The sequence below is a fragment of the Megalops cyprinoides genome, chromosome 16 (genome assembly GCF_013368585.1).
Source record: "Megalops cyprinoides isolate fMegCyp1 chromosome 16, fMegCyp1.pri, whole genome shotgun sequence".
NCBI classification, from domain to species: Eukaryota; Metazoa; Chordata; class Actinopteri; order Elopiformes; family Megalopidae; genus Megalops; species Megalops cyprinoides.
In genome coordinates, this window is record NC_050598.1 from 25,028,093 (window position 1) to 25,055,875 (window position 27,783).

At 47.1% G+C, this 27,783-nt stretch overlaps 1 protein-coding gene across 1 annotated transcript; it reads left to right on the top strand.

The window, feature by feature from the left end:
* The first annotated feature begins 3,556 nt into the window (after positions 1-3,556).
* Positions 3,557-23,791, top strand: inppl1b (inositol polyphosphate phosphatase-like 1b). Its single transcript, XM_036548045.1, has 27 exons — positions 3,557-4,016; positions 6,076-6,139; positions 8,802-8,940; positions 9,158-9,302; positions 9,794-9,934; positions 10,932-11,019; positions 11,741-11,830; positions 12,905-13,027; positions 13,208-13,322; positions 13,595-13,695; positions 13,913-14,015; positions 14,676-14,872; positions 15,713-15,830; positions 15,959-16,055; positions 16,417-16,555; positions 16,997-17,096; positions 17,519-17,607; positions 18,196-18,277; positions 18,958-19,047; positions 20,182-20,295; positions 20,435-20,523; positions 20,726-20,813; positions 20,962-21,117; positions 21,516-21,597; positions 21,762-22,581; positions 22,888-23,003; positions 23,401-23,791. The coding sequence occupies exons 1-27, from the start codon at positions 3,880-3,882 to the stop codon at positions 23,492-23,494; spliced, it is 3,717 nt and encodes a 1,238-aa protein (XP_036403938.1). The 5' UTR covers positions 3,557-3,879; the 3' UTR covers positions 23,495-23,791.
* The last annotated feature ends 3,992 nt before the right edge of the window (positions 23,792-27,783 follow it).

Genomic DNA, 27,783 nt, shown 5'->3' on the forward strand with positions numbered 1-27,783 from the left:
CTGGAATGAAGATAAGTGCAGAAGAACTGGCCACTCTGCCTTGTGTTAAATGAAATTGCCTCTAACAATGAGGTCCCATTGCACGTTTAAGAAAACAGGAAGACACTCTAAAAATATTACATTTTCCGAGATTACTAAGTTAGCACAGTCAATTCCTCTGAGTGCGTCATTGTCACTAATTCTGTGTAACTTTGACGTGGTGCGTCTTTGTCTTTAACTTGAGTGTTAGTGCCACTAACCGTAGAGTGGAGATTGATGCAAATTGACGTTCTGTCTCAGGATAGCCTTTGTTTCCATTGTCTGGAACATTGTGTCTGGGTAACAGTGCCAACCTCATGGAACCAGAGCAAGAGTAGGCTGTGGCCCATTAGTATGTGGTCCATATACATCCTGCCCCACCATTCCCCATTATACCTCATCATACCCCTCCACACCCCTCCAAACCCCACTTGCAACTTCAATTTACAGAAAACCCCATCTCTTCCAGTCATGCTTCAAACCCACCCCCCCCCCCCCCACCCCATTCACCCAGATGTGTGTGGATTTTGCGCCTCCGCTGACTTCTCAAATGTACACAATGCAACTGACTGTACCTGTGTTCCATTGGTCCCCAATCATTCTGTGAATAGAATTCTTCACTCTGTGAATGTGTGGGTACTGTTACTCCAAAGAGGTCATAACAAGCCTTTTATGGAGAAGGCTGGCTATTAGACAAGTCTACGGAAAACTGAGGACACAGGTGTACACATGTGATTTGGTTTTAATCAGTTTATACGTGTTGCTCTCACAGTTAACATTGTTCCTACCACGTATGTTTGTTTACTTTGTTGGTGACTGTGCTCAGACCTTTCACTTCTGCATCCTTTAATCTTTTTCATAGTCTCCTCTTTCTGAGGAACAAGCTGCTGAGAGTGGCTAGCCATATTTAAATCAGTCGCTTGCAGCTGGCTTTATTTCCTTACAGTAAATACCCACGGGACTGAGAGCGCGACCACGTGTGCATTTCCGTAAGTAGGAAACAGTTTGCAGCCTCTGATGCCCGTCTCAGTATTTGCAGGGGTGACAGGATGGCTGTCTGAGAGCAATGGATGGGTTTAGGTGTCAGGGTTATCTAAGAAGTGTAAACTTGAACGAACTTGTACTTAGCTGGACCAGGCCTGCAAAGGGCAGCAGAGCTCTATTAGTGTATAGGATCAGGCTCTCTGCTGGCCACATGGCAGTGAAAAAGGTGAACAAGATAAATACATTGCCTCTGATGATTTAATAATAATGACAACAATATCAACAACAACAATAATAAATGTACTACTACTAATAATAATAATAATAATAATAGTACATTTTTAATCTGTATTCATTAGTGATGTAAATGTCATTCTGGCTACACCAGCACTACCTGCATAAAGTCCAACAAGTTTCCCATTCAAATGTGCAACCCTCTGGCTGGAAGTCCAGCTGATTAAACACAATGAGTGATTAGGGGAGAGTGGAGCTGACGCAGGCCATGAGGTAGCGGAGACACGCATCAGTGCCTGCCCAGTGAGAGCTGGCTCATATACGCAGTGAAACAGACAGTGTGGAGAAGCTTTTTGACCCTGGTGTGAATGGCAAACCTGTGTGTGTTAAGTGCAGTCACTAACCTTTCATTAATTCACACTGTTGTCTGATGTCATTTTTGCAGTCAGGGTTCAGAGGTCGTTTGTTGTATGTTGCAGGGTGACAGTTGTACCTTGATGTTGTAAATGTGTCTTTTTCTTCAGCCCTCGTGAAACACACCCTGTGGACACACCGTAAGGTTATATTCAGTCAGGTGTTCATACCAGCAGTGTGACCAAACTCAAACACGTGCAGCCTTAAAACGCAAAACAACGAAGCTGAAAAATGAAGGGTTGTGTGCGTGTGGATCAAAGCGTGTGTGCACATGTTTACATGTGTGAGTGGTGAGGGCAAAATTACCCATCAAGCAGGGCAGGACAGCAGTGTGCGCTGGAGAGGGGAAGCAGACTGAAGGTGTCAGAGGGGCTGCGTGCTAAACTTGGACCCTCATATGACCCTCCTGAGTCTGCTTACACAACAGAGAAGGGAGAACAGTGGGAGACTGGAGTGGTGGGGGGGGGGGGGGGGGGCTCTGAGCAGACACTCTGACTTCCTGTAAGAAACAGCTGAAAACGTGGACTGATTCAAGGAATTGAAAAAAAAGGCATTGAACCCTGGAGAATAAACAGATAGAGGGCTGTGTGTATTTGTGGTGGCGGTGGTGGTAGTTGTGGGGGAGGGGGAGACGCTTGTTTTTGCTGAGTATTAGTACAACAGATCCAGGACTGAGTAGCTGCTTGTGGGCTGACGGAGTTTGAACACAGTGAGAGGGGGGGGGGGGTGAGGGGGGTGGGACAAAAATAAGACGTAAAAAGTGAGGGATGATCGTATCCATATGGAAGAGGCTTTTCCCAGATGCAGAAGACTGAGAGAAAGAGAGACAGAGAGAGTGAGAGAAGAGGACAGAGAGAGAAAAGAGGAGGTTGAAAAGCAGAAGAGGGAGGGGGGAGAGAGAAGGAGGAAAAAAAGGCAAGCAAGCACAGCAAAAAATAGTTGGAGAGGAAAGGCAGAAAGCAAGGGAGAGGGAGACAGACAGACAGAAAAAGAGAGAGAGGCAGGCCCTGGCTGTCCACCTGGACCCGTGGCTGTGTTTTCTGTTTTGGAATCAAGGGGTGGGTGGGGTGGAGGGAGACTCGGCAAGGAGGCCGCGAGCTGGGAGAGAGTTTCACACACCAGCGACAGAGTGAAGCCACTCAGAGGAATTCACAGTCTCTGGCGGATGTTTTTTTTTTTCCTTCCTCTTCTTCTTCTTTTTCTCTCTCTTCTTTCTGCTCACATCTGGAGCGGAGAGCGGCTTCCTCCATCTGCCCTGCGCTTTTTTCGGGGGGCGGCCCTGCTGCTGCTGCTGCCGCTGCACGCCGCTGCCTCTTGCCCTGGAGACCGGGGAGGGACGCGGAGAGTGCGCTTGGCACTGGGACGGGACCCTCAATAACGCCCTGGGGGGACGTGCCCGGGACAGCGAGAAGGGGGGGGGAACGGCCCGAGGGAGAGCTGCAGAGGAAGCCAAACAATCGTCTGAACTGCGTGAGGGGTGTTCCCCTGCCCTTATAAGGAGAAAGGACTGGAAAACCATTTAAATTCCACCAGTTTCTGCTGCGGGCTCGTTTTGGCGCCCAGTCGTGGCTGACGTCTCCCGAGCCGGCTGCTCTGAGACGTGTTTTTTCTTCAGACTCGGTTCTGCTTTCTTCACGGTATTTGCATGAGGGGCGTTTGCGCGCGGACAATAGGAACTTCTTCGTGACAAGGCAGTGGGGGGATCGGAGGGACCATCTCTGCACTCCGCAGCGCACTTCCACTTCACCATGAGCTGTCTGAGAGGAACAGCTGGGCTGCCGTCTGCTCCGAGGAGCCCTGCAACCGGTCCCCGCTGAGGGTGAACAGGCTCAGCTTCTGACTCAATAGTATTAAGAAGGGGGCACGCTCAGCGCCCCTGATGGATCATACCCTGTCGGACACCTGAGCATGGCTCTGGAAATGTTGGCCCAGTGTGCATGACGAGGGCCGCGTCTGCTGCGTTCAGATGCTCAGCGACTGTTGATGAGTGTCGCAGTGACCCCCGCGGCTCCGTTCCTCAGCACCTGGAGGTGACATGAGACTTATTCCTGTGGAGGACCTTCTGTGCCCGCTCTCCCTGACCGCCTCGCCCTCGCACCCTCGCTGTGGACTGCCTCTCAGCGCGGACACCCCTCTCGCTTGGCCCCGGTCCGAACCGGGTCAACGGTCGCTCTCCTCTGCTTCTCTCGCACCTCCCCTCGCCCCGCGGAACCTGGACAGGGCGTCACCATGGCAACAGCCGCCTGGTACCACCGCGACATCAGCCGGGTCCGGGCCGAGGACCTGCTTGCCCGGGCGGGGAGGGACGGCAGCTTCCTGGTGAGGGACAGCGAGTCGGTGCCTGGAGCCTACGCCCTCTGCCTGCTGTGAGTAGCACACCCTTTTCACCCCTCGTCTGTCAGAACATGCCCCCCTCCACCCGCAAAAACTTCCCCACTGTCTCTGTCCTCCTTCTCAGGCTACATCGACAGCACCAGCCAGTCAGGCTCACGGACCTCCACCCCTGCACAGCAGGGGGGTGGGGTGGGGTGGGGTGTGGGGGGGGGCTTTGACTCGTTTAACGATTTGGATTTTATACTGTTTCCATTGTGGGCTCCATAAATTGATTTAACAGACAGCTCCCGGCTCCCAATGTCTGCCGTTTCCATCAGGTCCTGCCAGGGTCTGACAGGGGCGTGGAGAGGGTGGTGTCCGGTTCACAGCTGCGCAGGGGTAGGTTTGCGCTCGGTCAGGGGAGACAGGAGTGGCACCGTGGCAGGGTTGAGACTGAGCGGTTCCCTCTCTGAGTCAGCCCAGCGCCAGCCGCATTCCTGAAAGCAGATCCCTCCAGCTCCAGCTCTTTCCCTCTTGCTCTCCTCAGACTGAGCCACAGTGAAGCTTTCATTCAGGAGCACAAAGCATCATGGGTATTCAGCTTGTCCCTGGAGAGGTCATCTGGGAAAGATGAACACCTCTGATGCAAGGATAGTTACGATCGCGTTTGCGCTCTTGATAATGACAAGCTTGTTGCTTTGAAAGGGGACTTCAGACCTGTGAGACAAGGTCTCTGAGATCTCTGAGGTCTCTGAGGCAAGGGGAGAAAGAAACAATTCAATCCAAAACCAAAGCGTTAATGTCTAAGCCTTCAGCAAGTTTAATGAGGTGCTGTGTTTTCATTTTTGGAATTAAATAAGAATGTTATTTCAGCTACAACAGAAGAAGGGTAATTGAACTGGATGTTTCGGGCCAAAATCAGTTTTCATTTCTGTTGAATTGCTCCCATGGTCAGGTTGTGTGTAATTATCTAGGTTAGAATGTGGTCTACAGGGCAGCGTATGGTGTAGTGGAGAGAGCAGTGGACCTCAGAGTCATGGCTTTGAGGTTGCTGTTGTACCGTGTATCTGGCTACAGAATAGAAGCGGGTCGCAGAAACTGTTAGCAGAGTGAATAAAATTAGAAATGGCCCAGGACTGGGCTATGCCGCAAGCACACAAGATACTGCACTGGATGTATTTTTGTGTCTGTATCTGCCCTCAGTGTTTTTTATTCCAGCGTAGGTCATGTATATCGCTGCTGCAGGTAAGGGCAGCAGTATGATGTTGTGGTACAGAGTAGGTTGTGCGACGTAGAGGTTTGATTGCCAAGTTGGCTATTGGTTTTGTGCCCTTGAGAAAGGTAGCAAACCTGAATTGCTGCAGTGAATATACATGGATGATAATAAATAAATAATTGAATACATACATACATACATTACATTACATGCATTTAACAGACACTCTTATTCCAAGTGCCTTCCAGCATAATAGAACATAAGTGTATCCATTCAATTTAAACAAGCAACAGTGTCAGACCAGGCTAACAACACTCCCAGACCAGTGAGTGTGAGCATAACACTATTAGAGCCCTACCACTAATTAACTTGTGCAAACTGACAGAAGCCAAGTATACTACAATACAACAGTCCTTAGAACTCAAAATCAAAATACATCCCAATAGTACATGTAACATTAACATCAAATACTAGAAGTGGCTGTGTTAGGGGGTGGGGATAGAAATGGAACCAAGATGCAGTCTGAAGAGGTGGGTCTTCAATCTGTGTCAGAACACAATGATTCAGCTGTCCTAACCCCCATGGGGAGTTCATTCCACCACTGAGGGACCAGTACAGACAGGGATCATGTCTGAGAAGAGTGACCCCGTCGGGTCAGGACAGTTAGTTGCCCTGTAGATGCAGACTGCAGTGAAATACATACATACATACATACATCCATCCATACATACATACATACATACATACATGCATGCATGCATACATGCATACATAAATGGATGGATGCCATTGACCCTAAGTTGCTCTGGTTAGGGATGCTCATTTCAGCCAAATGAATCGTGTTAAAACAATGCATGTCTGGCCGGCTCTAATCAGGTCTGCTGTCTCGTTTGCAGGTTCCAGCGCCATGTTCATACATATCGCATTCTTCCGGATGCCGAGGGCCTGCTTGCTGTCCAGGTGAGAGGCTACGACCCCCCCCCCCCCCCCCCCACTGGAGCCCGTCAGTTACATGTATGCACACAGCTGTGATCTGCACTCACCACTCGCTCACCACAGTGTTCAGGATGGAGCAAGCATAAGCACACCGTTATTCAAATACGTCAGTCTGACGGCTTAATTTATTGTCGTTGACGTGATTAGAGAGTGCTACAGAGCTTTTTTCACCTTGTGTACTCAGGCAGGAGAGACTTGGGTGTTTGTGAAGAGTGCAGAGTTCTGGCTGCTGAGAGAATGGCGCAGGGCTTTATTTTGATGCAGTCTCTGCCATTCGTTCGTGTGGCTGCATGTTTGTGATATGACCTCAGCAGCACAGAGGAAATATTGTGTAGCTCAAACAGATTCCTGCGCACCCCACTCACTCGGCTAGAGGCAGAGGCTACCAGAACATGTGGGGTGGGACAGTCAGGGCATGCTATGAGTGCCGCGTGTGTGTACTGCGAGTGTGTGTGTGTGTGGTTGTTTGTGCGTGTGCGTATACTCATGATTATACTTAAGTGCGTGCATTGTGAGCAGATGTGTGGGTCTTTGTGTTTGTATGTGTGTGTGTGTGTGTGTGTGTGTGTGTGTGTGTGTGTGTGTGTGTTTGTGTGTTTGTGTGTGTGTGTGTGTGTGTGTGTGTGTGTGTGTGTGTGTGTGTGTAAGAGAGAGAGAGAGAGAGAGAGAAAATGAGCTGGGGGCTCTGTCCCTTTAAGGAGCCACAGTGCCTGGTCCTCATTAACAGCAGCAGAAAAAAAAAGCACAATAACACAAACGTTAGAGCTCTGCCCACAAACCCGCATGTGCATTCCTGTGCTGTGTCTGCACACATGACTGTGAGTGAGAGGTCCTGCAGGCCTGGCCAAGAGCGCGAGCAGGAAGGGGCTGAGTCAGACAATCGCAAAGATCACTTACAGTACCAGACGTGGCCTTTGAAAAGCCTTGTGGCGTTTCTGTCTGATAAGCGGGGATGCGAAAGAAACATTATTGTTTCAAGAGAGACGTTGCTTTCGCTGTTGCAGTTCTCCTGGGCAACCAGACGATGCCTGTGATAGCTGACTGTTGTGTGGTGCTGGTTCACTGTTTCTAATGCCTCAATTGTTACTGTGTGGGGATCGCACTGCAGCTCGTTTGTAACAAAGCACAGTTGCTTTCTTTAGGTGGAATTTCTATGGCAAAGAAAACAGCTGTGTTGCCTTCTTGTCTCCATGCCCTGTCCTCTCTCCTTCCCTCCCTTTCTTTCTGTCTCTCCTGCGCTTTCTTTTTCGTCCTCTTTTGTCATCCTCTCTTATTTTCCCCTGTACACTAAACAATTACTTCTACTATTTTAAGATTGCTTGGCAACCAAGTTGTTTTGGGCTGCCAGAAATTGTCACTGTATTCTTGTACAGAAAAAAGCAAGAATGTATTCCCAAAAAAAGCAGTGCAGGAAAAGAGCTGTTTTGTCTGAAGTGTCTCGGTGTGTCTCTCAGAGCACGTGGGCACTGAGCTGGTGTGTGTGTGTGTGTGTGTGTGTGTGTGTGTGTGTGTGTGTGTGTGTGACTGGCCGGTGTAGCCGGCAGCAGTCGGACAGAGACAAAATACTGGTACTCTGACTCACGGCGGCCGGCACTGGCAGCCAGCAGGATGTGGGTGGCAGTGACGTCACCTCCCCGAGGTGGCAGATGAGGCGTATGGTTTTACCAGGCTGCACCGTAAACCCCTGCCTCTGTGTCTTCTGTCATGCATGGGGCCTGTAAGGGGCGGTGGGGTTGCAGTTTCGGGCACGAGCTCCTGGGGGGGGGTCTTCCTTCCGCCCCTGGTTGCACCAAGCATCAATTCACCGGTGTGAGGGCCCTGACAGATGCTGCATTTTGTTGCCAGGAAACACGCTGTGGCTTCTCTGTCACCGTATGACTGGACGGTCACATTCAGATCATCCGTCCGTGCAGCTTGTCTATTCTTGTTTCATGTTCCAGGCCACATAAAGCAACTGCTGCTCTGGGTGTTTCGTCTGCAGAAACTAGAAGACTCATTACTACCCCAGACCCACAGGCAGACCTAGGCTTGCAAGAATGCTTTTCGCCTCTTAAAACCACACTCTCTTAAATCTGATTACTTCAGCTGACTCTTGCTCAAATTGTACTGGGAAGCCCTGCATAGTTTGGCAAATAAGAAGTCTCCGTCTCTAACTCTATTGTGCGGTCAATCAGCAGATTGCCGTAGCAACTGATTTAGGAATACCTTGTATCCTCAATTTGATCCTTTCCCTGAACCCTATTTTAAACTACGAGTACATCATGTTACAATGTGCTCACAAAACTGCGATCAGACAATACGTGTGTTCTGATGTTTTTTGCAGCCACATCTGGGATAGGTGTTAAGTTAAGTCTAGAGTTTGTGCAAGTTGGGTTAGTCTCTAAACGCTGCTGTAAAAGGAATTTAATGAACTTCATCCAATTACGATTCGCAATCTTCCTCATCAAACGAACCCTGCATTTTAGGAATCAACTTAAATGTATGTTTGTAGGAAATCTGAGAGACTGACATGCAATTGTGGCTATGTCCCTGGGCTTCAGCCCGTTTGGGAATTGAGCAGGAAATGAGCGTTTAAGGTGTGTTTCTCTTGTAATGTTTTGTAATCATTGCCACTGTTTTCCCTCAGACGTCCCAGGGGGTACAGGCCAACTGTTTCCGAACGCTGGGGGACCTGGTGTCGGGGTACCAACAGCCCCACAAGGGCCTGGTTGCGCCCCTGCTGTATCCCGTGGGGCGTGAGGCGGAGCTCGGGGACGAGAGCTCAGGTGAGGGGGGGTGGGGGGGGCACAGAGGTTCCATGCAGCTACGCCCTCTTCCCCTGCGGCAAAAACACCACCCCTGTTTTCCCATCTAAATGTCAATTTACAGACACACCCCGCACTCCCCCCCCCCCCGTATTCACCGTTGCTCCTCCAGGGGCCCGCAGTGCTGGCTGTTTGCGAGGGTGTTTGTGTAGCGTTTTGTCCGTCCTCCTCGCTGCAGATGGTGATGATGAGAAGCCTGGTGTGGCGTGGAACCCGGGGACAGCCTCGTCCCCGGCCAGTGCCGTGCCTCCCCAGGGACCTGCAGCACCCCCAGGGCCGCACGTCCTCTTCCTCCAGAGGCTACAGGAAATCTCCACCCCCAGGTTCAGAGACTGAACACACACTCAACACACACTTCTTTGTGATGCACGCTGACATGAACCGCCATATGCTTATTTGCTACAAACAGGGATAGAGCTTGAACAAAATTTGTGAAATCTATTGTTCTTTTCAAGGTCTTAGAATGGGGTACTCCCTGACCCACCTGAGGTCTCCTATCCCTCCCTCGTGTTTCCAGCCTGATGTTTCTAATTAAGAAGCGAGCGCCAGCACAACGGGATAGTCAGAGCAAAATTGCTCGTTCAGCACGCCTCTGTGCCTTATCATCATCATTGGATTCCCTGCAGCGTTTATGAGAAAGACACTGTAACCGATACCGTCATCAAACAGTTGGGCATGTGTGCGTTTGGTCTCTAATCCACTGTTTACATACTCACGGTGCGCGGGTGACCGCAGCGCCGCGGAGTCACTGCACAGGTTTGTCCCAGATGGCGCTCCGTAGTCACCCCCTGGTCACGTGATGTTCTTCTTGCAGCATGGCCAGTGAGGTGGTGGGGCTCCTGAGTGAATATTTGCGCAACGAGCTCCCCCAGGACCTGGAGGGGCTGCGCAGAGGGGGGACCGGACTGCGCAACCTGCAGCGTACGCTGGGCGTGGCCTGTGAGGGTCTGCGCAGGTAAAAGAGCTTCTGACACGCCCACACAACCGACAATGACGCGTGTCTCCGTGGAGCTGAGGGGGCTGGGGGGTAATTTAGGAGAGGAAAGCTATAATTTTATGTGAGGAGGAGTGTCTTCAATAACAGTTTTGAGATGACCTTCGGGGTGGCATACTAGGTTGATGGAGTGAGATGTTGGCTGTACAGGTCATGTTTTTTTTTGCTACAGAGTATTTTTTGGTGTTTCTGAAGGGAGGCTATGATGGCTGGCAGTGTAGCATAGTGGTAAGGAGCAGGGCTCGTAACCGAGTGGTTGGTGATTCAGTTCCCAGCTGGGGCACTGCTGCTGTACCCTTGGGCAAGGTAGTTAACCCACAACTGGCCCAGTAAAATATCAAGCTGTATAAATGGATAACATGTAAAAATTGTAAGTTGCTCTGGATAAGAGCGTCTGCTAAATGGCAATTTAATGTAATGTTTGTCCCAGAGCTTCAGGTCGTGAAGAAAATTTAAATCAAGTCTGGATCATCAGCACTGCAGAATGACCCTGCCGCATTGCCTGAAGACTGTATTGATTGGAGAGGCCCCTTTGTGTGTTCTTTGTGTGACAGTATAGACAGACTAAAAACACTGAAAGAGTAAACACAAAATAGTATGTGACTATATGTTGATTTACTGCTGAGGGAAAATATTATTGTCCCCCTATATGACATCTTCTGGTCTGTCATATACCCACATTTGTATTTTGCCCCTCCACCTGCGATTATGTGTTTACACAACAAATGTGACTCTGACCGAAAAGACTCAATGGTGTTCATGTTATAGAGTCAAACACATGAGAAATGTGGTTATTTGGACATGCATCTTGTGGAGAAGTTGTTGAGGAGAATTTTCCTGCTGTATCAACGGATAACGTGTAATAATTGAAACTTCTGTAAGTCACTCTCGGTAAGAGCATTTGCTAATTTACAAAAATGTGTTATGTAATGTAATAAGGGGAATTTTTGCTCTGCAGTGAGATAGACCTGACCCTGTCCAGCCTGGAGACTCTGGCCAAAGTTTTTGACCATCCTGCCTGCCCACTGACCTACCCCAGGACACAGGTACACCCTCACACCCACATAGCCTTAGTGTAGCGTGATGTCACCTCCCTGCAGGAGGTCCTCATAAGCAATTAGCAGCTTAGAGCTGGAGGTAAGGGAGAGCTACAGAGCCGTAGCTTAGGAGGTAAAGTGAGTGCACACACTATTGTTGTGCCTAAAAACTTCACACCCCCCCTTCAAACTAACACTTTTTTTTACCTCAAACATGTTTTTACTGTCAATGTGCGATCATAGCATTTGTTATTAAGAGCAGTGAAAAGCTGATTTTTTTTTGTGAATTTGTGAGCTGATTGTTTGCTGAAATCATGACCTCAGCCAGTCCTAGCTATTGTACACATGTCTGGTGTGCAGGAGTGCTGCCAGACCTTGAAAGAAAAAAAAGGCTGTGGTTTTGGGCCTTCAAAAAAAAAAAAGAAAAAAGAAAAACAATGTAAACATGCAGACAGTGCGCCCCCTAGTGCACCAACAAGCATAGATTTTTTTTCCTCTGTGGATCTGCTGCTTTTTAATAAATGGTCCTGTCTTATCACTGTCACATTGAAGATGAAATAAAAAAATGGAGCATTTGCTTGTAAGGGCAATTGTAAAATAAGCCATCATTTTTATCATTTAGCTGTTTAAGTGACTGTCACTTCAGCCAGTTGAAGGCTTTCCTCTGCCCTTTTCTCCATCTTGTCCTTGGCTGTACTCCTCTCTCATGCCTCTCTCCTCTCTGTGCCAGAATTCTGGGAAGGGACAGGACATGGACATAGAGAGCCTGGTGTCTAAGATCTCAGCCTTGTGCAGCCTGCTGTCTTCCCTGGAGAAGAGGGTACGGTACCAGTGGCAGCACTGCGGACTCGCTCTGATCACAGCTGTGTCGGTTCTGATGGTTCTGGTCACGTTTTTACTGAACAGATGGCCTAATTCTGGTTGACTAACACATCATTAGAGAATGCAAATGCTCAAATGAGCAAGTTCACCACAATCAGCTGCATAACCTCTGACCTACAGCTACCTACAATGCAATGCAGAAGTATGGTTTCAATTAAATGTATTTTTTTATGATAAAAAGGCACGACAACAGTCTCTACAGATTCAAACAAAAATTACCAAGTGTTCAGATCCAGTATGAATCAAAATGCAGACTTTTATAATTATGTTGCCTGGTAACAATATTTTATTATGCACATTGACCACACGACTCCCCCCGATGGGCAAAGAAATATAAAAGAGAAGAAGGGGACCAGCTATGAATGTTGCATTAATTGTCAACGTCAGATTATCTGTGCTACCCATTTAAACTGCCTACAGCCTATAGTCTGTGTCTAATGAGGTTCCGGGGTTTGCTTAGTTTGGATAGGTTTGGTTAACCCAGGTACAGTTTGAAGAGGAGTCTTCCGAGGACACAGGGGGCTAAGCAGTCAAGGAAAAACAGACTCAGGATCTACCACTGCTAAAGTAAACAACACAGGCCTCCTCATTCACCAGCTCTTATCTGCTAAAAAAACCTCTAAGATAAAATTTTTCCCCTTTGGACTTGTCAATTAAATTTTGTATAATTTGTTGGATACGTATACATTATAGAGATGAGAATCATGTTTCTGCACTAAATACTATTTGCTTGTGAGGGTAACAGAGTAAGTGAAGGGGCATAAAGACTACCCCACTCACTGCTCAAGGTTCTAGGCCTGCAGCTCCCATGCCATGTACTTACTTGTATGTCCAGTGTTTGTTGTTGGATGGATACTACTAGTATTATTGATAATAGTTCAGTATGTGTGGTAGACTGTTGAATTCTGGACCCTTTCACACGAATGAACTCTTTTCAATCCCTTGGATGCTGTGTGACCCATTTTGTTTCTGTGGCCATCCTTTTTTAAACAGAATGTCACTCCTTGTGCAGGTCCTGAAGGCACTACAGGATGCTGTGACCAATCACAATCTGGCTGTGCAACCTGCTCCGCCCCCTGAGCCCTCCCCTGCACCAAAGAGTAACGTCAGGCCCATACCTGTGCATACCTTTCAGGTGAGAGCACATGGTGTGATTTTCATGACTCTTGTCCATATGTTTGGTAAATGTGAACTGAAGACAAAATAACACGCCAATTCCCTCCAACCTTTTTATGTTCTTTATAGTCCGTTAATATGAAGACAAGTCTCAGGTGAACCCTAAAGTACCTTCCTCTCTCTTTCTCTCTCTGTCCAGGTGAAGGTTGTCCGTTATGGCCGACAGACAGTGTCGGTCGATGTCGACAATGGAGTTCTGCTGTTTGATAGGAAGTCAGGAACATTTGGCGTGGAGACTCTGTCACATGACAGGAGTGAGGAACTTTGGGCTGAATCTTACCCATTTTAACCATTTATGACTTGCTACTTGTCAAAGATGAAATTTAGACATTTCTAACATAATTAGAAAGCCCTACAGCTGAAATTTTTATATGTGCATCTCTCTTCTGTCTCATTGTGTTCCTGTGTGTGCATGCATGTCTCTGTGTGTTTGTGTGTGTGTGTGTGTGTGTGTGTGTGTGTTTTGTGTGTGTGTTTTGTGTGTGTGTGTGTGTGTGTGTGTGTGTGCCTGTGTGTGTGTTGTCAGTTCTGCAGCTGGTGAAGTTTCAGAGCAGCCCAACAAAACTGCGCATGGTGGCAGACAGCCACAGAAACGCCCCAAGAGAGCTGCTGTTTGAGAGTGCACGGGTGAGTCAGGGGGGTGGGGGGGTGGGAAGAGAGAACTGCTGTTTGAGAGCAAAAGGGTAGGGGTATGTGGGTGGTGGGGGCAAAAAAAATGTGGCCTATCTTCTTCCCTTTTCTTTTAGAAGTCAATCATTCCTGGGGACTTTCCTGTCCACTGCCTTTAGTAGGTTGCGTTAATATGGAGAAGTGTAAGATTAAAAGTCTCCTTCTCTTTCTGCAGAAGCAGGAAGCTTTCTGCCAGCTGCTGCAGCTGATGAGGGCCAGGCACTCCCAGCAGAGCGAACCCGACTTCATCTCTGTCTTCGTGGGCACCTGGAACATGGGTACAGCTGCTTTGTCTAGTACACACTGATCTATGTCAGGCATCACATGTAATTATGCACAAACTTTGATTTATATTGTAGGCAGTGTAGCATAGTGATAAAGAGCAGGACTTGTACCTGAAAGGTTGCTGGTTCGATTCCCTGCTGGGGCACTGCTGTTGTCTACTTGGGCAAAGAACTTAACCCACAATTGCCTCAGTAAATATCCAGCTGTACAAATGGGTAACATGTTAAAAATGGTAACCTATGTAAGTTGCTCTGGATAAGAATGTCTGCTAAATGACAATAATGTAATATAATGATAGTTTCCTCATCATTTCCTAAGCTTTTTGTCATGTGCTTTGTACCCCCTGGAATTTGAATACTCACCCTCTCCTTTGAGATTGGCTGATGGCAACGTGGCTGGGTGGCACCCATTCACTTTGTAGCATTTGGGGTGATATCAGAATTTATACTATAGCCTCAATATCGCAAGCTGCAATACTTTTGATACTGGTCATACACGTTGGCTCCTCCTGCAAGGTAGTTTTAGATGTCTAGTTTGCCTAAGGCTGTGGGTGAAGGCCTCAGGCTTCCAAGTGTAAACTGATGAATATAGAGGGAAGAGGTCAGCCAGAATGATGAAGGATGGGTCACTGATGGAGAACCGTTTGGATGCAGGCGGCTCTCCGCCTCCTCGCAGCCTGCAGTCCTGGGTGACGTGCCAGGGACTCGGCCGTGTCCCGGACGAGTCGACGGCGACGCTTCCGCACGACGTGTATGCCATCGGCACCCAGGACAACACCCAGGGCGAGAGGGAGTGGGCGGAGCAAGTGAAAGCCACTCTTCGGAGCGTCACCCACGTCGACTTCAAACTGGTCAGTGTCCACGTCGTGCTGGTGCAAAGAGTGCAGTGTTTTCTCCATCCACATGGCCCTGTGGCAGGGACACCACCTGATTTCAAAGCTTCCATTTACATCATATTTTTTATATACCTCTTTTTCCATCTCTCTTATATCAATAGTGTTGTGTCTTCTCCTCCTCTGTCTTGCTCCCTCTCTCCTTCTTTCTGTCTCTCCACACTCCTTCTCCTCCTCATATTAAATCAAAAGATATTGTTTAAAGGTTGTCTTCTCATATGCACAGTGCTTAGTGACAGATTAAATAAAAATGTAGTATTTTTAAAGGTTTTAGGCAAAGAGATGCCTTAAACTATCTAGATCAAGGTTAAGGCAGTATGACTGTTTAGTAACTTCATAGCACTGCACTTGTACGTTTATTCCATTTCAAAACAAAGATGCAAAGTGCTGAAAGAAGTAATCTTTTAAGTGCTGCTGTAATGAAAACAGACCGGGATCCAAGAGCAGTCAACCAGGTTTAATGACGCAAGGCAAAACCGTAGTCAGGGACAAAACCGGTCGGTAACAAGAAGCAGCAGTGCAAAAATCAGATCGGAACACGAGCAAGGTCCAAAAAACAGGCAAGGGGTGAAAACCAGTAGTAAAACACAGAAGGGCAGAGAGCAGACTCAGTAGTATTATAACAAACAATAGCTCTTTAAGTAGCCAGGATTTGATTGAGGAACGAGTTTGAGGCACAGGTGCGCTTGAGCTGGGCTGAGCTGGGCTGAACTGGGCGTGGCTGACTGGGAGCGGGTGTGACAGCTGCCTTATGTTGGTCCTTTCCCCTGAGCTGCTGTGTGTGCTTGTGTCCTGCAGGTGGCGATACAATCACTGTGGAACATCAGGCTGGCTGTGTTTGTGAGGCCGGAGCACGAGAGCCGTATCAGTCACGTCAACACCGCCAGTGTAAAGACCGGCCTGGCTAACACTTTGGGTATATGAAACATCCGTTTATGCTTGGCCAGATGCCAAACAAATCAGATTTGTGCTGGGGGCATCTATGCAATCGGGCTCTGAAGAGAAGGTTTTGTCTCACCCCTTCCTCTGTCTCCGTTGTTACAGGAAACAAGGGGGCTGTGGGGGTCTCCTTCCTCTTCAACGGTACCTCTTTCGGCTTTGTAAACTGTCACCTGACCTCTGGCAGTGAGAAAGCCCTCAGGTGCACACAACATATTGATTATACATTAAGCTCTTGTTTAGCATGTGGGTGTTGTTCAAAGTCACTCAAAAGGGTGTGTGACATTGATTGATTTTGGCACATGGCCCAATGGATTATGTGTGTGAAAGTATGTGTGTGTGAATTCAGATGTGTGAGAGCATCGACATGTCAACTCTGAATGTTCCCATGTATTTATACAGGTACACACCTTTCTATGTCTGTATGGGTTTATGAATGTGTGTGTTTCTGTATAAACATTTGCATGAACAAGTATGTTTCTGTACGTTCCTGTTTATGAATGTGTGTGTTTTGGAGGGGGAACGCCCCATAGCTAACTGACACTCACTTTCTATCTTTTCAGGAGGAATCAGAACTTCCAGGACATCCTCCGTCTATTGTCTCTGGGTGACAGGCAGCTGAGTGCCTTCGACATCAGCCTGCGCTTCACTCACCTCTTCTGGTGTGGGGACCTCAACTACCGGCTGGACCTGGATGTGCAGGTCTGTGAGGCTGCTGGCCATCTGTCCACTCAGGCCAGTTACATGTGAATGTGTGACTCATTGTGTAACCTCTGTCTTTGTTTCTGTCTTTGGTTTTCTGGGCCACCACCACAGTAGACTGTTGTTCCTCATTATGTTATTTTAGCAGTTTGACGCTTCTGTAGTTGTGCATGTCGACCTCAAATGCACTTTTATCAGACCTTGTCAAACGTTGAACTGAAATGGTTAAGATTGAGTATGATTAAGATTTTTTTCCCAGCACCTTCATCTTGCATTCCTGCAATATGAATAATTTTAATGAAACACTCTCATGCTCTCAAACGGAAGTCACGAGGGCCAGGCCTCTCAGCTGAACCGAGCTAAACCGGTGGTGGTTTGCCCGGGCTGCATCACGAGCCTCCATGATTTCCCGTCACTTGGACTCTCTGACTCCCCCTGCAGGACATTCTCAGACATGTGTCCAAGAGGGAGTTCAATGAACTGATGTGCGCTGACCAGCTGACCCGCGAACGTCACAAGAGGAAGGCCTTCCTGAACTTCAGTAAGCGGCTTCCTCTTCATCTCCCGCCAAATCTCTGGGACACAGACCTGTCCCCGATAGGTTACACGCAATCCACTGGAACCCTTATGAGAACCCCACTGCAGTCACACATAGCCAGCCTGAGGCTTGAAGACCCTATTTTTTAACTTCTTGTTTACCTTCTTTTGTGATATGTCCATGTTGACGCATCTACAGATGCTCTTTTCTAGAGCAGCTTACAAAGAAAGGGCAAGAAACAAAAACACAATATACCTCCAGAGAAAGACAGACCCCATCTGAGCATGAGTAAATCCTGTAATAACTAACAATAACTAGTGCCATCATAGGGTATAGAAATGCTACAAAAAATTTCAACAGGCAAAGTGATACCTTAGAGAAATATGTAGAAAAGAAAACTTTAAAGTTGTCCTCTCTTTCTACAGATGAAGAGCAGATCGTGTTTCCTCCCACCTACCGGTACGAGCGCGGCTCCAGGGACTGTTATCTGTGGCAGAAGTACAAGACCACAGGGGTGAGGGCACTGCCAGATCTCGCTCTCTCAGCCCGGCGCATGCCATGGCGGGATGGGGGTGGGGTGTAGAAGGGCACAGATTAACAGGAAGAGCCGTGGACGACTTGCTTCTTTGTTCTTGGGATAAGGGAACACTTGGCAACAATTGAGATTTATTCAAAGGAATTTCCAGTGCACCCAAGAAAAACTGTGAGCTTCGGGGATATAAAAGCTAGTACAGGTGCAGGTGACCTTATGTGCCCCCCCCCCCCCCCCACCTTGTCTTTGCATCCTCCATCCGACTCTAAAGATAAGCTCTTAGCTCAACCCCATTCCTATTTCAAAGTGTAACCCTGTCTTTTTCCGTGGGGTCAATGGGGGTTTGTGGGGGTTCAAAGGGCAGCTGTCACGGATTCTAAAAGTAGGGTGAAAAATGGCCTCTCGTGTCGAAGGTCCAGGCATGAAAAGGATTGCTGGCATTTTGTCCAGTCAATCACCACCAACACAGAACGGTTATTCTGACCGCCGTGAATGTCTCTACTCGTATTCAGCCCTGTGTCCTCCCAAATCTGTGTTGTTCCTAATTATGTAGAGGCTCTGTGTCTGCAGGTACGAGTCAATGTGCCGTCATGGTGTGACCGTGTGCTGTGGAAGTCATACCCAGAGACCCACATCAGCTGCACCTCTTATGGTGGGTAGGGGAGAAGTCAGTTACACTATCATGATGTTTAACTGTTAGCAAAATACCCAGGAATTTGGTACATATCTCACTTCTGCTGAGTATTAACAGGAACTGCTGGAAAGAGGGAATTACCCGCTGAAAAGGGAAGAGAGATAAGTTTTAGCAAAACAGTTCAGTATCAGAGCTCACAGACAGCCCATCTGATGGTGGAGTGGTATTTTCTCTGGTGTCCCTAACTTACCAGTCTGTGGCTGTTGCTTTCATGTTTCCCGTAAAAAGTCAGCTCTGCTATCAGTCTGATTACCAACTCCTGTGTCATGGCCTAAGGTTCAGGACATTTTCCATTCCACAGTCCTGCTCCCCAGAGTTTTTTTCCCTCAGAATCTTTATTATCGGAACCTCAAGGCACAGGTCTCTCTTCTCTCACCATTCAAGCTCTGCATTCTAGGCCTAAATCCCACCAGTGTAGCATTACTATCATTACAAAGCAGGCAATGAAAGATACGACATTTGAGTTCAGAAAGCTGGCCCTTCTGTGCTTTTGTTAGGCACTGACGCATGGGTAGTGGATCACCTGTCTGTGCGGTACACGTCAATGGAGTTCACACTGAAAGTTTTGATCAGTTCAGGAACGTCAGGTGGAGATCATCCGCTGTCGGCTAAATCGGATGGCATCTGTGTTCCGCCAGGTTGCACTGATGACATCACCACCAGTGACCACTCCCCTGTCTTCGCCACATTTCAAGTTGGGGTGACGGCACAGTTCATTTCAAAAGCAGGTGAGCTCATTGTGGCCATGGGGGTTAGGTATAAACTGGGATCTGATTCATGACCCTTCTCCATAATTAGCATTGTTAAGGGCTCAGCCCAAATGATGTTTTTCTCAGCACATGACATGTCATCTTCAGCTAAACATTCAGTTGAATGCAATGGTTTGTTCATTTAGTGAATCCCTAATCTTGGTTAAGTGGTAGGGTTATAGTCTGTTTTGCTGTTTGTTGTAGACCTCGAAGATAAATGATAAACTACAATCAGCATGTTTATGTTTGAAGTGTAAAAACTCCTCCATTTCATACACTAGTGCAACTTATTACATAAAACCATGAGAACACATATGTCAATTTTCCTGATTACTGGAAAATCAGGAACACAAGATATTTAGGATAAAAGAAGAAACGCATTGCCACATATGTATTTCCTGGAGCTCATGAACTCATGTGTTCTTGCATAATTGCACAACATGTGCATAGGGTTAAGAAGTGCCAGTCTGTGCATAACTGGACAAGGATTTCCTCTTGATGCAACATTTCCTTGAGTTCTGGATCAAAGTTCCCTCTTTAGCTCGTTGTCTGTGTTCAGTGGGTTTTCATTAAAAAAAAAAACATTCACGGATTCATTCAAGGATTCTGATGAAAAAAAGCTCAATTATATAGCTAGCTATCTACTTAACAAATACAAGAACACTGAATATCCAACATAAAAACAGCCACACTGTGAATGGCTGGACCTGCCCTGAATCTATGTTGATCCCACATTGCTGAAATGAGCCATTTATGTAAAACATTTCACGTGCTGGTTAAAGGACCTGTTGTTGCGAAATTTGTGCACAAGATGCAAATGCAATGGAAGTTACCATGGAGAACAGTCATCCTATACCTGCTATCTACTAGTTGTAGTGAAGGATTTATATACAGACACGAAATAAAAAAGTGATCCCATAAGTATGGGTCTTTCAACTGATCTAAATGTTAGATCTGACTCTTTTCTGTGGCAGATATACCATTAAGACAGTTAGATGCTCAGCTAGTACAACCAGTCTCAGATGCCAGTCAAAGGGAGGAGCTATTATGCAGGTGTGATGGGTTGGCAGTGGTGTGAATGGTAATGTTTGACTTCTGGTCTTTGAAATACAGACCTGAGTGCATGTGTGGAAAAGGCGTGGATTGAGTTGGAAGGCATCGAGGCCATCGTGAAGACATCCAGCAAAGCCAAGTTCTTCATTGAGTTTCACTCCTACTGCTTTGAAGGTACTGTTATTTGATTCATTCATATACGCCTACTCCGTGTATAGCTACAGCGCTTTTTTGAAACTATTTCAAGAAATGCATTAGGCCCATTCATATGATACTTTATGAGGCAATAATTGATTTTACTCCTTTTCTGCAGAATTCCGACGCTCTAGTGAGAATGACTCACAGAGTTGTGAAGTCCCAGGGTTTCTCAAACTGGGTTGGTCCTTCAAACAGATGCCAAAGGTAAACACTAAGACATGTGACCCATCCGACGCAAAGCCCACCTTCATGACTCCATTTAACTCAGCCTCATGTGAACAGACCAGTTAGCCTTTCATTTCATTCATTCATTCCTACTGTCTCATTCAGATCAGTGGGTGTTCTGCTACATTTCATACCCCTCATCTCATCCCCCTCTTTCTTCTCTCTTTCTCCTGTCTCTCAGCTTGTCCCTGTTGTCTCAGACATGGAATATCTCCAGGACCAACACCTGCTGCTGTCCGTCAAGTCGTGCGATGGGTTTGAGTCATACGGTGCGTGTTTAGCCGTGCCCCATCCTGTCATAAGACGTTTAATGAGGAGAAGGAGCCATTCAGGCAGGCTAGGCTTGTGATTGCTCATGCCATTGGTGATGGTTGGCCATCTGGTTGATGAACTATGGCTGCCTGTCTGTTCCTGCAGGTGAGTGCTGCGTGGCCCTTCGGTCTCTCATCGGCAGCACGGCGGAGCAGTTCGAGACATTCCTGACGCACCGCGGCGAGGAGATGGGCTCCATCCGGGGCCGCGTCCGGGTGCACGTGCCCAAGGATCGCCGTCGCACCCGCGAGAAGTCCTACGGTGGGTCGGAGGGGGGCGGTGGCGGGGGGGGGGGGGGTGCTCCTTGCCCTCCTCGCCTTCGCCCACTGTCTGTGTCCTCCTGTCCTTCCCTCACTGTCTTATGCCTTCCTCTCCCCTGCCTCAGATTGCTTCCTCTTTCACTTCCCCTGACACTGACCACAAGCAGATGCTTCCTGAGTCATTCCCACAGAAGCCTTGCGTGCCTAAAGGTCAGGCCCAAGGCCCAAGGCATAACTATAATAACCACCCACCCCAACACACACACACCCACACACACACCCACCCCCACACACACAGTGGTGCAGAATTCCGGTGAAAGGTCACATGTTTCTGGTAAAGGCCTGAGTAAATATATGCATCCTGTTGTAATTCCAATCAGTGCTTGTCGTCTCTTGCAGAGTGGATTTGCTTCGAAAGGGAAGAAAAGGGCTCAGTAAAAGGTCACTTGTCGCCCCCAACGACACGAGCGCCCATTGCACGGTGAGCATTACTTTATGCGTTATTTTTAGGTCATTGTAAAACAAAAACACACAACAAATAATACAGTAACATAGCTATTAATAGGGGAAGTGAGTGTCGGATTGGTGATGACAGATGACAGTGTGTGTATCATTGACGTTGGAGTTTTGGACTCCTCGTTCCAGAGTTCCAGTGACTCCGCCTACCTCAGCTCCCAGCAGCTACACCAACCCCGCCTACTTCATTTTTGAGGGTGTGCCTGTGCTGCGCAGGGTGGAGGAAGACCCGCCTCCCCGCCGGGAACACCAGGTGATCTGGGCCAAGGACGCGGTGGTACAGCTCCCTAGGGTGTCAGGAGGGCGTGGTCAGGACGGGAAGGGGTCCCGCAGGTCAGACTTCACTGAGATCGAAATCCCGGGCTGTCTGCCCCAGTTCCACCCCTCCAATGACCGGCAACCCCAGGCCCAACACCAGCCCCAACCCGGCTCCTCTTACCAGCTCTTCCCAGCTCAGGACAAACCCCCCGTAGCCCACACACCGAGGGGATCCCCAAACAACAGCCTTCATTGCAAGGAACAGTCGCTCTATAAGGACAGCCTGTCCCAGGACACTGCTTTCCACCACAGGGACCACAGAAACACATACATGAATCACTCTGCCGTGGTCAGGGAGGCACCAAGGCCGTACAGCGAACTGCACAGGAAGGAATATCCCAGAATGCATCAGGAACGGCCCCTAATGGTACGCAAGAGCCCCTCCCTCTACCCCTACGTGTCCACCAGAGTGACACGCTGTGAGGCTATGACCCCCTGGGTGACGGACACCCATCAGGGCCCCTCAGGGGACCACTCTCTCACCGCCCTGCAGATCGCCAAGTCACTCAGCGAGGTGGACTTCCTGCCTGTAGACCGAAAGTACCCCGGCCCCCAGAAGATTGCCCAACAGAGGGACCTCGGCTATGAGCTGGCCATTGCAACAGAGAGGGCTTACTGCTGGGAAAAAGAGGTGAGAAAACACAAAACCGCTTTTGCACATTTACCATGTCCAGTTTTATTTCAAAAAAAGATAAGGTAATGATGTTTTTTCTGGTCTTCTTAGAACAAGCAAGTCTTTTCTTTGGCATCTGACATGCACAACTGTATTCTTGCCTTTGATTAGATTAGATTAGATTCAACTTTATTGTCATTGTGCAGAGTACAGGTACACCAGAAGTGCAAAAGAATAGTGTTATTTACAGAAAGTGCAGGTAAGAGTAATTACTACAGTATAAGTGAAGCTATATCTTACAGTATGTTACCGCCCTGTCAGCAGGTGTCAGTACTGCATGGAGCCCCAGAGACAGTCCAGGAGCTGCTGAGTACTCTGGGACTGCAGCGCTACACCCTGGGACTCAGTCTGAACGGCTGGGACGACCTAGATTACTTCAGGTGAGCAGCTACTGGGAGAAGGGTAACTTGTTGATTTGCATGGATGCATCTCCTTCTAATCCACATTTTGTACATAACCGTATAATAGTAAAGACATCCCAACTGAAATAACACAAATGGAGTTATGCAGTGGTTAAAAAGTGTTAAACAAATCATAGCTAGCATTAGATTCTTCAAAGTAGCTAAAAATATTTTTTAAGAAGACATTTTTTGGAAAGAAATTCATACATAAGCATCAAATTCACTATTTATATTTGTCTAAGAAACAAATTTCAAGCAATTAAGCATATAGTCTCGTCTGACTATACCGTAGATGTAGTGTAAGAGGTCCTCGACGTTGGCGGGGTATGATGGTAGCTTGGGAGGGACAGATGAGTGACCCCTGTTCTCTCCACAGTGGGATCACTGAGGAAGACCTCCGGGCAGCTGGGGTGACCAACCCATCTCACCGCAAAAGGATCTTGGAGAACCTGCCCAAGATCTGGGACTGACCGGACTCCGAAGGCGAGCCGGGACAGCTGCGGAGGGGAGGGAAGTGATGGAACTCATGCAGCTTCCCTCCCCCTGCAGTTTTAGCACTTGTTTGAGTTTTGGACCAAACCGGCAGAGTCTAGGACCGGACAAACCCATGCCTACCCATCCCAAGGGACTGGAACTACGGCAGTGAAACGTATCTGTTGAAAGTGGGGCCGATGGCACACATTTCCTGAATACCCACTGAAAACGCTTGCCTCACTCAGCCCCCCCGTTGGGGTTTACATTTCTTTATTTTTTCTCCCCTTTTTGTACTCGGTCTCACATTTCACTCGACTGTAGTTTTCCCCTGGTTTCTCAGAGAGACCACAATGCCTTGCTCTGTCTTTTTCTGAGCTGGTTCAACTGTGGTGGGTGGCACTGATCCTGCATAAATCCAGGACTCGGATTTCAGATCTTGCCCTGCATGCATGGAGTTTACATGTTCTCCTTTGTCTGCTTTAGTCGTCTTCATCATTACATGGTCCAAAGACAAGCTGAGTTGCCTGGTATGTTTTATGTGTGCCCTGTGATAGATTGACAATATGGCATTTAATGAATATGAATGAATGTTTCAGGAGGTCATCAGTCCCAAAGCACATAGCACATTTTTTTGAGGGTTGTATGGATTGTTTTTATATGGCATGTGTAAAATGTTGCGGTCTTTCACAGAAACCATCATGACCTTTCTCTTTTTCTTATGTACTACCTTCCTCATGGTCCTTACTTATGACTCATCCACCTCAACCTGACTATTTTGTGAAACTGACTAAGCTGTGGGTATTTTGAGTACATCAAAAGGTCCATGTTTACTGAAGATCTGTATGCATTACAGGTCTGGCACCTCTTTTTTTCTCACCATTGACAGACCTTGGATAGACCTAGAAAGTATTGATTTCTTACATATGTACTATTGTACAATTTGACATAGGCTGTACATTTGATGTGATGTCTGCTCACTCTTGTTTTTCATGGACTTACAGTCTGTTGTAAGAACTTCTTAATTCCACCTTACAGGTAGTATTGCTTTCAATCAAGTGACATGATGTGTGTCTTGGTCCATGAGGAATCTTTACATCCATTTACAAGTGAGTCATAGAAAGCCTGTTGCTGGCTGAGTGACTCACCATGCCTATTCATAGACACCAGTGCCATGAGAATAAACACCTGGATTCAAAGGTTCTGCTTGTTGCCTAACGGTTTATGTCCGACTTACACATAAAACACCTTCTTTGTTTTACTGCAGTGTTCAGAGTGTAAACTGGCATCTGACCCATTGTCACATAATGATAGGCTTAAGGTCAAGTCAGAGACCAAAAAGGACCTGTATGCTGAGTGCATGTAATTAAGGATTTTCAGTTATAACCATGATGTAAGCACTAGGTGTCCCCTCTAAACTGTCAACTTATACTACTTCAGGACTTATACTACTATCAGGAAAAAATGCTTTAATCAAGTCAGATAGAACTGAGGAAGTTTTGTTCACACTTTGAAATTTACAATTCATACATCCACCAGGAGGTGTCCTGTTCTGGTTAAAGGAGAGTCTGTAACAGACCCTTTGCAGTTTGTTCTGTCTGGGGGCTTCTAAGAGGCTGTGTCAGCAAAGCGCTAGTTTCGAGTACACACCGTACCCTATGGCCAAGGTAAAGATATTTGCCAAAAATGACCAGGAGCCTGCATGGGCCAGGGTCTCTTTGTTGCACTGCACTCAGTCACGCTGCAAGTGATCATGCGCCTGTGCGTTGCTTGGATGATGTCAGTGGCGTGCCGCCTATCCTCCAATTGGCAGCCACTTCACAGTAGTTCACTGTGGGACATGTGTGAAAAGTATCCACTAGTTTGCGTCTGAGTGTATCGGAGAATTGCACTCCCCTTGCCTCAGCACTCCTGCACAAGTACAGAAGTTGTCACGGTGAGGCAAGCCTAATGGTGCCTCTGTATATATATCTCCCTCCTATCTTTTACTTTCTTTCTAGACCAGTGGGTTCGGATGAGTAGTCAAAAGTAAAGTTGCGGTGACTGTTACTTGTGTTCTGTGTCCTCAGTTCCTCAAATTCCTGCTCTCTCCCTCAGTCAGTGCTTCTCGTAGCTTCCACTCAGCATGCGGTTCCTGTATTGAGTTTCACTCAGCGCCCTCGGCTCCAGACTAGAGTAAACACCCTCTCCTCCACACACCCTTCCTCCGGTTGCAATTAGGACCTTTTACACAGGTTGTAATGTTAACATTGCTGATGTTTTCTCAGATCCCACTTGCCAATTTCAGCCATTGTATTTACACAAGCTCTGAGTGACTTCATGGCTGGGACTCACCAGGGGAATGGCAGTTTTCTAAACATCCCTGTTACTGACGATTTCACGGTACATAGTACTCAGAGTGCTATTTTACAAAAGGTTTACTCATGTCATAAAAAAGTGAAGAAAAAAGAGAGGTTCATCAGATAAAGAACATTTCTCATATATGGTCCAAAATCTATATGCTGGTGTTTAGAATTTTTGGAAACACAGTACTTAGGGTGCTTACAGCCAAACATGCTGGGTGAACTTAGTTTTGCCAACAAGACAGTTAAGTTTTGTTAACCTACAGACTACAAAGACAGACCTTACATTGTGACTAAACTAAAAAAAGACAAAAAGGAAAATATTTATCTGTGACCCAAAGAAAAATGTGTGTGTGTGTGTGTCTGACATGAAGCAGGGTCAGTTAGTTACTTATTAAAGAATAGACCAATGTGACTGTCTGTGCTCAAGGATGGCAGATAGGTCAGTGACCAGAGAGACAAAGACCTGTACACTACACCTTCTTCAGGACAAGCAAATTGTAATGCACTGATAGACACTTGCAAAAAAATTCCACCGGAATTGTTAACCAAGCACTCTAAATGACCTTTGAATTTGGTTGCGAGAACCCTCTGAAAAATCTCGGTAAGGTTTATCTCTTTATTTAGTCTGAATAGGGAAACAATGTGGATCAAAACCGGACCTTTTAACTTGACTACCGTGTTTTTTTCTGAATTTAGTTTGCATTACTGAAATGATTTGAGTAATGATTTACATCCATTCATATAACTCAGAATGCACTGATGCAATTCAGTTTATGTACCTGGAGCAAGGGTACAACAATAACATAAAACCTGTTATTTCTTTTGGTACCATGCCAGTAAACCATTCATAAAATGCACACCTACAAACACGCCCATGTGTCTGTTTCAAAGACTCAATCGCAGTGAAATGCCATTCTTCTTGATTAAAACAGCACATTGAGAATGACTCATGTCAGACTGGAAGGTGTGATTTATTTGCAGATTAGTTTTATTTGTCAGTGCCGGGGAGGTGGTGGGGGTATGAAACAGAGGGGTCGCTTTGTGCAGTGATCAGCAGAAGCCTTGTTCCTAATGAGGCGATCAGTGAGTCAGTGGAGTGGCTGGTCGTAGCCCACACACATTCCAGCTCCCTGAGCCACTGGCAAGGCTTCCTGTACGCAACAGTGCTGACAGAGCTTTGGGTCAGTGTCCTGGGGGGCCGGTGGGGTGTGAGCTCCCCCCCCCCCCCCCCCCCATTATCCAGGCAACCCTGGCTCACCTCCAAGGCCTGACTGCTCTCAGAACCCTTGTTCTCAGTATAGTGTCCCATCACACAGCTCCTTTAAAATCTGACACCCGGCACCACCTTTGGCTGGATGGCAGTGTGAAACCACGCTGGTAATGTTTACCCATGTAGCAATGTAACGTTAACTTCAGATATATGGGGCTAACTTTATTTAAATCTTTGCAATGTCATCAGAATGAGTCCAATGACCATCCGAGAGTGAGCTGTACTGGATACACTTCAGATATTGCCCAGTGCAATAAGATTTTGCACGATATGTTATACGACAAACCTCACCATCTTCCAGTTTTTTTAATAAAAATGAAATTCCACCTTCAAGCTGCTCTAACAACTAGATGACACCAACCCATGGCTCAGAAGAGTATTATGCATGAAGGTACACATGAAGAAATAATATCATCACAGTGTCTCATTGTAAGATGGACACTGACATACACACTGTAACATTTAGGATAAAAAAAACTTTAGTACACTTTAGTATAGATGTGTTTATAGAATTATAATTTCCTCATTGATAATAGAATCCCATTCTATGTGGTTTGCCACATTAAAGAACATATCCTCTGCAAAAAGTAACATGCAAAAAAGCAGTACGACAATGATTCCTTGAAGACAATGTAGCTATCATGCAGTAATGGTTTTTCTTACGGATGCATCT